This window comes from Schistocerca cancellata, chromosome 2, assembly GCF_023864275.1.
Source record: "Schistocerca cancellata isolate TAMUIC-IGC-003103 chromosome 2, iqSchCanc2.1, whole genome shotgun sequence".
Lineage (NCBI taxonomy): Eukaryota > Metazoa > Arthropoda > Insecta > Orthoptera > Acrididae > Schistocerca > Schistocerca cancellata.
The window spans coordinates 384166004-384178146 of NC_064627.1; the positions used below are offsets into that span (position 1 = coordinate 384166004).

General features: G+C 39.2%; 1 protein-coding gene across 5 annotated transcripts in view; it reads left to right on the forward strand.

Annotated features, from left to right (window-relative positions):
* LOC126161792 (nuclear pore complex protein Nup93-like) overlaps positions 1-12143 on the forward strand; it is a 176602-nt gene that overhangs the window by 74294 nt on the left and 90165 nt on the right. For all 5 annotated transcript variants that reach the window (XM_049917866.1, XM_049917865.1, XM_049917867.1 and 2 more), the window contains 2 exons: positions 2162-2389; positions 9751-9888. In XM_049917866.1, the coding sequence (XP_049773823.1) occupies positions 2162-2389; positions 9751-9888 (366 nt within the window). The remainder of the gene's footprint in view (positions 1-2161; positions 2390-9750; positions 9889-12143) is intronic.

Here is a 12143-nt window from a genome sequence, read left to right on the forward strand (position 1 = left end):
AAGGATCTTAGGTGGGATATCCCTCATTTCAGAGCATGACAATGATAATAAGCTCTTTTCTTCTCTCCCCTGACTCTTACCATGCTATCCCTTCCTCTTCCCTGACTCCTCCAGGTTGCTGCTTCCATTTTACATGACAGTTGCATTCTGGTCTGAGCTGCTGGAGATGGCGATCATGTGTGCAAGAGGTGTGCTTGCTTGTGTGAAGCAGATGGACTAACCACTATGCCGTCTTGGTACAATGGCTTTGCACAACTGCGCGGACCACCCTAGCACAACTTCCTCCTCAATCCAAATTCCCATTCACACCTAAACCCACTTGATATACCCCCTAAACTAGAACAGCATTGCAGAGGCTTTCTAACTGTGCTGTGAAACCTTGCTTCTTGCCAGATTTCATTATTCCAGGTGACAATTGGCCATAGGTTTGACTGCGCTGACATAAACTTAAATCATGGAAAAGTTAGATTGATACCGTAAAGGTGACATATTGAGTAGCAGAGAGGCACAATGAAAAGACCCTTACACATAAGCTCTCAGCCAAAGGCCTTGCCAGAAAAGGACACACACACACACACACACACACACACACACACACACACACAATGTGGAGGGGGGGGGGGGGTAACGAAGGCCTTGTTGGCCGAAAGCTTTGTGACAGTCTTTTCGTTGTGCCTGTCTGCGACTCAGCCTCTCCGCTATATGATTAGTAGCAACTATCTTTCATAATAATGTTACATTGTGCATTTTCCATTGTTTGATTATTATAAATATTATTATTATTATTATTATTATTATTATTATTATTATTATTATAAAAGCTTCCTTCTACTTGCTCTTAAGATTTGCGTACTGTCGCTCCCACCAAAATGCAATGAAACATTTGTGGTTTTCAGGTGTGAAGACGCCAATTCTTTGTACAATCTGTCACCTTTCAGATGTGTATGTGAACTTTTACCTTATAAAATATCTTTGATTTCCATTCTTGAAATTATTCATTGTAGTGGACCTTACCCATGCCATTGGACTTCATCATGTGGCGATGTGCAGGTGCTAGAAGAGAGCTCTGATTGTTCAAGCTATTAAATGATGAACTCATTTTTTTGTAAACACTATTTGCAACAGAATTTTAATTCTTTACAACCTTGCCTACGATTTGCAGTAAACAGGTCTTTTCCAGTGTGTAGCTTTCAATAGGTCACAACATATTGTATATATACATACATTTCAAAGTGAGAGACAAAATCTCCTGTACGTCTTCAGCTGTTCAGGTGTTTACATTATTGACTGCACCCTTTGCTCCATGAGCTCCAAGGCCCTGCCAAGCCGCAAAGCCCAAAGAAAAAGTGCTCTGCCACAGCAGATGGAGAGGTTTGTTCACCATCGTGTCATGTCATTGTTCAGAGTCAACATCTTTTACACCCCAACTGCGAATATAGCAAAGCAGATCATGCACAGTGGGATGTTCCACACTTAACAGCTGCATTAAACGTTTCCGATTCACACAAATGTCTTTCATCTGCCTGAGTGGTCAGAAATGCACATGTTATTCCGTAGGATAGAAATGTTACACCACTGTGTGTGCGTGCGTGTGTGTGTGTGTGTGTGTGTGTGTGTGTGCATTCATTGCACCTGGAGGACTCTGTCTGGGCCGGCCGGAGTGGCCGTGTGGTTCTAGGCACTGCAGTCTGGAGCTGAGCGACCGCTATGGTCGCAGGTTTGAATCCTGCCTCGGGCATGGATGTGTGTGATGTCCTTAGGTTAGTTAGGTTTAATTAGTTCTAAAAAGTTCTAGGCGACTGGTGACCTCAGAAGTTAAGTCGCATAGTGCTCAGAGCCATTTTGACTCTGTCTGGTTTCCAGTTCACATTCTTCTTCTTGATGAAGGAAGTGGTGTATAAGATGTAGAAATTAGAAATTCAGACCATCTTTTGTTTTCCTAATCACAGCAGGACTGAAAATCCTGCTATTGCCTTTTACATTTTAGAATATGTAAGTACGGGCTTTTCACCTGATTTCATATCCTGTGACAGTTGTTATTAAGACATTTTTGTAGGTATATAATTCTCATTTATCATGTATTTTAAATGCTTTTGTTGATTTATTTAAAAGCAAATACAAAATAAAACTAATAATTAGTTCTCTTATTTTTTTAAAAAAGATACAGATTGTTTCTGACATCCATGGTGGAGGCAAATCTGGCACAAGCCCGAAGGGGAGCAATTCCAGGAACATATCCACTTGTCACAAGCTTTTTAAGAGTGCATATGAATATTAATATATATGCTGAAGAAGTTGAAATTGTTGATGGATTCCCTGTTTGGGCGGTTGTCTACAATTGCATTCGCTGTGGTGATCTTGCTGCAGCTTTGCACTGTGTCAAGAAAAGGTAAGTACTATAATGTCTTTTGTGAAGTAAATGCTTTAATTTAAAGAACCCTCTTTTGTTCTGTAAATGTGTACAACAAAAATTAAAAAGACTGAAATTGCAGTAATTGGGAACTGTGTAGGCCATATAGGAGAGATTGGAATGTTGGTTAAATGATGATACACAAGCGGTTTGTAATTAAAAATTGAATCAGGCAGCAAGGCAATGGAAAAATGGCTGATTCACAGGTGGTGTCACAGCACTAAAAATATTTATAAAATGTTGAATAACTACAAACAGGAAAAAAACTATTCATATTCTAGAGCAGATTACTGGTAAGAAAATCAAAGAGGGAAGAGTGTTGAAGTAGAAGCAATTGATAAACATTTCAGTAGGTGTAAAGACAGACTGTTTGCCCGGATAAGTGGTGAGTTTGTATTTGTTAACATTTTGGAGTTAGAAATGGTAAAGATAGTTGCACCTGTTGTAATAAACAATAAAGAATTAGGCAACAGAACAAATATTTTAGTAACATTTTTGTGAAACAATGATCTTGTAAGCTTTATGAAATCAGTAAAAAAAACTGTATAGATTGCAACATTTGTTTTATTAAAATACCAGTTTTGGCCTAGGCTTAAGCCATCTTGAGACAGTAACGTGTAGAACAGTCCGTTGACCACAGTCGCTGATACTGCGCTATAACCAGTGCAAAAACAATCTAGGTTGTGATGGTTATTTTATTAAAATGAGCGGTTTACACCTAGGCATAGGCCATCCCCACTCGGCACCATCAGCTGAAGCTGATGACGCGTAGAACAGTCAGTTGACCTGAGTCACTGAAACTGCATTCAGCAACTGAGGTCAGTTGACTGTTCTGCGCATTGTCAACTTCAGATGATAGTGCTGTCTGAGGGTGGGCTAAGCCTAGGCTGAAACCAATCATTTTAATAAAATATTCATAATGATCTAGACTGTGTTTTTCACTGGTTTTATAGAACAAATGTTTTGGTAAAAATATCAATGCAAAATTGCAAATAATATGTTTCCTACAGAAAGATTCATTATGAAAATTTGTTAAGAATCTTTTCTTGTAATTATTGAATGTGTATGTTACTTTGAGATATATTGTTGTTGAATAAACAATATCAAATACTGACTCTGTCAGTTAGCCACATAAATGTTAAAGCATGGACAGTCACAACATATTTTATTGCTTGGTATGTATCTCTATGTGTTGGAAAGCAGTTCTTGAGTCAAGGCTTCAGATGATAGAAATAGACAGCATTCTATGAGGATGGTTTGAAAAGTTCTCGGAATCACCACCAGAGGTCTGCAGCAGCGCAACGAGTTGTTCACATAATATCCATTGGACTGTTGCCCGTAAACACATGCCACGGCAGTGCTCTTGGAAAAGAACTATGGCGGTGATGAGGCTCTGTTGTTCCTGCGTAGTGATTTGCGAAGATGGAAAAAATTGAAATTCAAGCAGTGATTTAAGTACTTCATAAAGAAAGGTATGAAAGCAAAGGACATTCATGCCGATTTCCGGAATACACTGTGGACTCTGCGCCTTCATATTCAACTGGTTGCCAAGTAGACAAATGAATTTAAATTTGGTCCGGGGAGCTTAGACGATGATCCTCGCAGTGGTTGTCCAAGATGTGTAACTCACTACTCCAGAAATAATTGCAAAAGTGCACAAAATGGTCATGGAGGATTGCCAATTGAAAGTGCATGAAATTGCTCACACGTGCCAGATGTCCTCTGAAAGAGTATATCACATTTTAACTGAAGAATTAGAAATGAAAAAATTATCTGCAAAATGGGTGCCACAACTCTTGATGCTGGATCAAAAACACATGAGAGTGGACATGTCGGAACAATGTTTGACCCATCTTAGGAGAAACAAACAAGATTTTTTGAGCCGGTTTGCGGCCACAGATGAAACTTGGGTGCACTACTATATCCCAGAGATAAAACAACAGTCAAAGCAGTGGAAACATGCTGATTCTCCACCACCAAAGAAAGCAAAGATAATTCCTTCTGTGAGAAAGGTCATGGCTTCCTTCTGTGAGAAAGGTCATGGCACCAGTGTTCTGGCATGTGAATGGGATTGTGTTTGTAAATTATCTCCCCACTGGGCAAACGATTACTGGAGAATACTACGGTAACCTCCTGGATAAATTGCAACAAAAGATATGCAAAAAAGGCCAGCTGTAGCAAGGAAGAAAGTCATCTTCCATTAAGACAATGGGTGCCGGCACACGTGCCGTCGCCATTGCAAAATTACATGAACTAAGGAATGAATTGTTGGGACACCCGCCTTATTCACCTGATATGGCTCCATCAGACTTGCAATGCTTCCCAAAACTGAAAATTATTCTTGGTGGACGAAGATTCACTTCAAACGAAGAATTGGTTTTCAGATTTGACAACTATTTTGCAGGCCTGAAGGAAAGTCATTTTCAAGATAGGATCAAGGCACTGGAGCATCGTTGGACCAAGTGCATTAATCTACAAGGAGACTACATTGAAAAATAAAAACAGTTTCAGTGATGTAAGTACTTTTCTTCTATTTCGTTCTGAGAACTTTTCAAACCACCCTCGTACAAGCCAATCTTTTCACAAAGAAAGAAACAGTGTATCAGGTGAAAGTGAAAATTTGTATATGAAAGTGACTGACAACAACCAGTCACTACACCAGTTGTTGATCTCTTCTTCAGGTCTTACCAATTTCATTGCAGTCTTCTGGCATTGTTACCTCTCATTATACAAGACGACTATCTGTGAACAGCATTACAGAGATTCTGATGCTCTGGTAATGCGTTTTATCATTCTTTTGTAGTTACTGGAATTAAAATTACAGTTGAATTTTCATTGGAAAAAAAGAAAAAAAACAAAACCTGAGAATTAACCATTCCTGTGGTAACAAGCTGTGCCAAGTAACTGAAATCTGAAATCAGAAAAAGTTATTTGCACAGTAACTTAAAAAAAAAATCAACCTGTGAAGAAGAGAAAAGTCATGTCAACATGCCTTTGGGCTGGGCACTACCCTTAGTCACGTGGCTTTCTGCTCTCACAGGAGGAGCTACCAGTGTGGCTTTTGATTGTTCATTTCAGTTCTCATCATGTCCAGTTGGTCAGCCATTGATAAGAGGTCCTAGAAGACATCTCTACTTAATCACTCGCTACCTTTCTTCCAATTAATTATTTTCTCTTCTTCAATGAGGATCTTACATACCTGATGTTAGTATGACATTTTGTTCATATCTACATGCTTCCTGACACCTGGTAAATAAATTTTTTATGGGTTTGCTTGTATTTGATTTTAGAATAATTGTAATTATTATTGTGTTGTGGTCATCAGTCCAAAGACTGGTTTGATGCTGCCACCTTTATCATTTGCAGGCCTGTTAGTCTCCGAATAACTGCGGCAACCCACATCTGTTTGAACCTGCTTACTGTCCTCATCTCTTGGTCTCCCTCTGCAATTTGTAGCCCCCCCCCCCCCCCTCCAGTACTAAATTGGTTCCCCTTGATGTCTCAGACTGTGTCCTATCAACTAATTCCTTCTTTTAGTCAAGTTATGCCACAAATTTCTTTCCTCCCAAATTCTATTCAGTATCTCCTCATTAGTTACATGATCTATCCATCTAGTCCTCAGAATTCTTCCATATCACCACATTTCAAAAGCTACTGTTCTTTTCTGTACTGCTTTTCGTTCAAGTTTGCCTTACATACAAGGCTACACTCCAGACAAAACCCTTTAGAACAGACTTCCTAACAGTTAAATTTATGTTCATGATTAACAAATTTCTCTTCTTCAGAAACACTTTGTTTTCCATTGCCAATCTAAATTTATCTTCTCTACTTCAGCTATTACTGCACAAATATCAAAACTTGCCTACTGTTTTAAGTGTGCCATTTTCCATTCTAATTTCCTCAGCTTCACCTGATTTAAATGATCTGCTTTCCATTACCCTTGTTTTCTTTTGTGAATTTTCATCTTATATCCTCCTCTCAAGACACTGTCCATTCCATTCAACTGCTCTTCCAAGTCCTTTGCCATCTCTGACAGGATTACGGTGTCATCAGCAAACCTCAGTGCTTTTATTCCTTCTCCCTGAGCTTTAATTTCTCTCCAAATTTTTACTTGGCTTCCTTCACTGTTTGCTCATTGCTCAGTGAATAACATCAGGGATGGATACAACCCTGTTTTAATCCCTTCTCAACCATTGCTCCCCCCTGTTTTTCTATTCAACTCATGTAGCTGCTGTCTGGTTTCTGTACAAATTGTTTATAACCTTTTGCTCCCTGTGTTTTACCCTTGCTGCCTTCAGAATTTCAGAGAATGTATTCCAGTCAGCATTGTCAAAAACATTCTCTGAGTCTACAAATGCTGTAAATTTAAGTTTGCCTTTCCTTAACCCATCTTCCAAGGTAAGTCGTACGGTTAGTATTGCCTTGGATGTTGCAGCATTCTTATGGAGCCTAAACTGATCTTCCACGAGGTTGGCTTTCACCAATTTTTTCATTCTTCTGTAAAGAATTTGTCAGTATTTTGCAACCATGACTGACAGTTCGATAACATTCACACAAGTCAGCACTTGCCTTCTTTGAAATTGGAATTATTACATTCTTCTTGAACTCTGAGGGCTACCCATTTGTTTTCTACTGCATTCTATTCCATTGTTTCAGTTAATTGTTGCATAATGCTCTCTTTGAAACTCTGAACAACCTCCAGTTTCTTCAAGTTCTTCATAAAATTCTTCAGCTGCAATCTAAAATTCGTAACCATTAACTTATGGTCAGTCCACATCTGCCTCTGAAAATGTACTACAATTCAAAATCTGGTTCTAAAATCTCAGTCGTACCATTATATATTGAGCCTGAAACCCTCCAGAGTCTCCAGGCCCCTCCCCAAGTATACATCCTCCCTTGGTGATTCTTAAACCAAGTTTTAGCGATGATTAAATTGTGCACTGTGCAGAAGTCTTGCCAGGTGGCTTCCTCTTTCATCCCTTTCTTCCAGCCCACTTTCTCCTACTACTTTTTTCCTTTACTTCCTGTTCTTCTTCCCACTACCAAATTAGTCCCCCATCACAATTAAATTTTCCTCTCCCTGAATCTCTTCTTCTGCAAAGTTTTTCACCGTACAAAGTTGTACTACTGTAGTGGGTGTTCACTTTGTGTCTGCCTTGGTTATGGTAATGCATTTACTGTGCTGCTCAGAGTAGCTTGCCTGCATTCTTGTTTCCTTAGTTTGTATTAGACATACTCAGATATTACCTCTCTTTCTTTTCATCCTGCTACAAAATTTCATTAATCTCCACTATATCTTAACTTCAGTCTGTCCATTCCCTTTTTCAGTTTTCTAATGTACCTATGAGATTAAGGGTTCTAGCATCCCATACTCCACACTACAGAATGCCAGATTGGTTTTCCTGATACCCTCTTGAATAGTTTACTGTTAATAAAATATTAATTATTTTTGTTTGATTTGAAAACTTTATTCCTTCAAGCACAAGCAATGAAAACAGATTACAATGAGATAAAACTTGCTTGAATTTTTTTTTTTTCTATATTTAAGACATACTTTTTGGGACTTTCCATCTTCTGTTATTTAGTGAATTCAGACCAACACCTAATTGTCATAGCATCACGTATTTGTTCACTGATGACCACACTTGAGAAGTTGCTTGTAACTGCATATTGAACAGTGTTGTTGCAGTTGCTATTACTTCTACTTTTCAGTCTTCCTTAAGCCTCTTTTACTCGCATTACTTTTTAAAAGTAAAGATGGGCTGTGACATGCACATCATGTTATATGAAATAATTGTACATTCGGCATTCAACCTGAACTTCCTGTTATTTGGTGAATTGACATTCTTAATCCATATCAACAGAAATTCATGAAATGTTTTCAGTAAGCAAAATACACTGCCTGACAAAAATAGCGAAATGCCCAGAAGACATGGTTGGATGCCAGTATAACTTTATACACATACATACCAATGGCATATCAGGTATTTAAATGATTAGAGTTGTAGTCCCATGACATAATGGCTGCAAGGGTGCAGTAGTGTAGTTTGTGTTTAGTGTTGTTGCCAGGCATGGTGTGATATAAAAGGGGTGTGATCAGTGTAGGGTGTTGAGTGATCACTTTGAAAGACATGGAGATCTCTCTCATGTGAGGTAGTGTTACAAGCACCTGACAAAGTTTGAAAGGGCCACATTGTCTCTGTTTGGCTAGCTGGTCAAATCGTGCAATGGCCCAATGTTGAATTGGATCAGAGCATGAGGGCAGGTATCTTTTTCATAAAAATTCTGGTTGACCACACCTGACCACCACAAGGGAGGATCACCATATAGTACGCTAATCACATTGTATTCCATTTGTATGTGTGTTTGCCACATGAAAACAAATAATGGATTCTCTGCCCCAATGTGTCATCCTGCACCAGCAGCCAGACTAAAGAATGTACCACCCCATGTGTAGGCTGCTATTAATTCTACTACACAAAGTGGCTGCGTTGGAGTGGTGCTGTGACTGAGAATCGTGGATTGATGATGAATGATGTCACAATGTGATGAATCGTGGTTCTACACTACCCCAGGTGACCATTATTGGTGAGAATGATGACAACCTCATACTTCATATGTTTTGAAGAGCATCAGTGGTGTTACTCCTGGGTTAACAGTGTAGCGATTCATGAGGTATGTCTTCAGGGCACTGCTGGTAGTGATTAAGGGAACTGTGATGGTACAACAGTATATCATGGATGTCTTGTGTACTCAAATGTTACCTCTCATGCGACAATATCATGGTGCCATTTTTCTACAGGACAATGGTTAGCCTCACATCGTAAGTGTGTCTTTGAACTATCTGTGTTCTATTAAGGTACTCCCTTGGGCAGCGAGATCCCCAGATCTGTTTCCAGCAGACCTTTTATGGGACCATCTCAGATGACAACTTCATCTCAGTGCTAGTATCAAGGACTTCAAGGACCAGTTATAAAATCTGTGAGCTAGCTTGCCTCATGAGAGGGTACAACAGCTGTATGACACCCTTCCCAGCTAAATCAGTCAGTGCATACAATCAGGCCAGTGGGAGGTGTAACTCCATTCAGCCAATTTAAGTGTCAGTTTGACTCAGTTTTGTAATCACTGCTATAATACCACACACCCTCTGAACCCATGAAGTTTCATTTTAGTTCCTCCTTCACTTCTGGATGATGCCTTACTTTTTGTCAGGCAGTGTATTTACATGGCTTATGTGACATCAAATTAATACAGTCAGGTAGTAATTAAAGCATTTAATTTTGTTTGAAGACATTTGATGTGTTATTTTAATGAAACAGCTGAGAAAAAATATCTTTCAGCCCAGCACTTGAGGAATTCTGCTCTATTCTGGAGGAAGTGATTAGAACACCAGAAGGAAGACGCAGTAGCAGAGTTGACTCCTACTTCAGATTCAATTATCAGCGACAAATTAAAAAGAGTCCAGACTTTTATAAAAAGTAAGTTTCTAGAATTAAACGCAGTGAAACTGTAATATACAGGATCTTCATTGTTATTTGCAGAAAAATTTATATAATTTATTAGTTTCTAATGATTTGAAATAACTATTTATAGTCACTAATACATTAACATTTGAAAATATGATGTGGACAGATAAAAAAATCTACTCACCAAATGGCTGTAGGAGGAAAACACACTAAAGATTTGGAAATGAGCCATTTGCTCCTTCATATGGCAGAGTGGTTGGAGAGAAAGAAAGAAGGATGAAGGAAAAGGTCTGGTGAGGTATAGGAAGTGGAAAGTGTTACAGAAGAGTCACTCAGAACCCCAGATCAGGGGAGACTTACTGAATAGCATGAGTAGGAAATGCTTTAGTTACTCATTCATTGTTGGCTTGTGTCAGAGGATTGTCACACTTGCACTGTTTTGGGGCTATTCCTGCTGCATTCAACTGTGAACAATGGAAAGAATTATTGCTTATTGTTCCCCATGTTATAACTTCACAATACCTTGGGTGGGACATTCTTTCTGTTCTCTTAAAATTGTATGTGATAAATTAAGAATAATTAGCTTCATTGAATTATCTCAAATACAGAATTTTTAACTTAGAGCATCACTCTCATCATAAGTTGAATTAATCTGTGACCATCCGCAGTCTTATGTGTATCTGCTCCCTGTTCTCTGATAATCCAGTGTTGTTTGGTTACAAGACACTCCAGCCATATTTAAGTTTTTGTAAAACAAAAATTCGGTTTAGAAAATAATTAAAATTACAGAGAGATAAGAAGACTGCCAGTACTTATATTCATTAGATACAACTCAAAATACAAGGGTAATCCCAAAAGTAAGGTCTCCTATTTTTTTTATAAGTACATAGACCTGTTTATTTCTACAATGGTTTACATCAGTTTACAGCTTGAACATTTAGCTATTTTTCGACATAATCACCATTTATGTCGATGCGTTTTTGTAGACGATGTGGCAGTTTTTGTATGCCCATGTCACACCAGCTCAGCGCCATGCTGTTCAGAAAGTTCTGAACCTCTTTTCGGGTGTAAAGTGGTATGCCCAGGTTTTGTCATCCGTGACAGAAAGTTGTCCTGTTCGGCTGCAAGGCAGTGAAGAAATGTGCTGGAAGCATCAACTTGTTGCCGCATGTGGTCCTCAGTCAGCATGCGTGGCACCCATTTTGCACACACCTTCCGGTAGTTCAATGTTTCCATTAAAATTCTGTGAGCGGTGCTTCGGGAAACCTCAGGAACCAACTTGCAGAGATCATCCAGGGAGATCCTGCAATCTTCACGCATGCTTTGCTCAACCTTCAACACTGTCTCCTCAGCAACTGATGGTCTCCCGCTCCTTTGTTCGTCGTGAATTTCGGTCCGACCAGCTGGAAACTCTTAGAAACTTAAGAGCAATTTTGACATTCATACACGACTCACCATACACTTCCGTAAATTGGTGATGGATTTCAATCAGTGCGGTGCCCTTTGCGTTCAAAAACTGAATAACTGTGCGCAATTTGCACTTGGTGGTAACATCCAACGGGAGCTCCATTCCCAATGGCTGCCAAGCCAAGACTGAGTGCCTCAGCATGGAATGCGAATGTTTACACACAGCACGTGAAGCACTCTTCATAACAGTGTGACCAACTGCCACACAAAAAAGAGTTCTGTACTTATAAAAAAATAGGAGACCTTACTTTTGGGATTACCCTCGTACTAACAATAGAAACATTTAAAAGAAAACAGGCTCCCAGTTCTAGGACTACATATTCCTGTACAGACCCTGAGTGACCTGTCCCCCCTCACTCCATCCTTTCCCCCTCACTAACCTTTTCCAACCAATCTCATTTTCCTCCCTGAAATAGGACTGTTCTAAAAGTTAGTAATACTATTGTTAATTGTAAATGTTTCGACCAATAGTTACAAGATGCCAAGATCCACCTCTTAGAGTTAAGTACTGGTGGTATCCTCATAACAGAGAAAATAGGACCAGTGTTATATCTGCCATCTTTTATCACAGGCAGATTTAGCCTCCTGCTGTGAACACTCATGTTCAGCAAGACTGCATACCACCCATTCATTGCAGAATTGTCATTAAGAATATTCTGTAGACAGAAGAATACTTTCTTGTGTCCAAAAACCACTTTTTAACTACAAACTTTTAGAATAGATCTGGGACGTAGTCTGGAGAGATCTGAACACTGTGACCCTGCTTTCTAAGTAACAGGAAAAGCTGTCAGTGGCTGTTG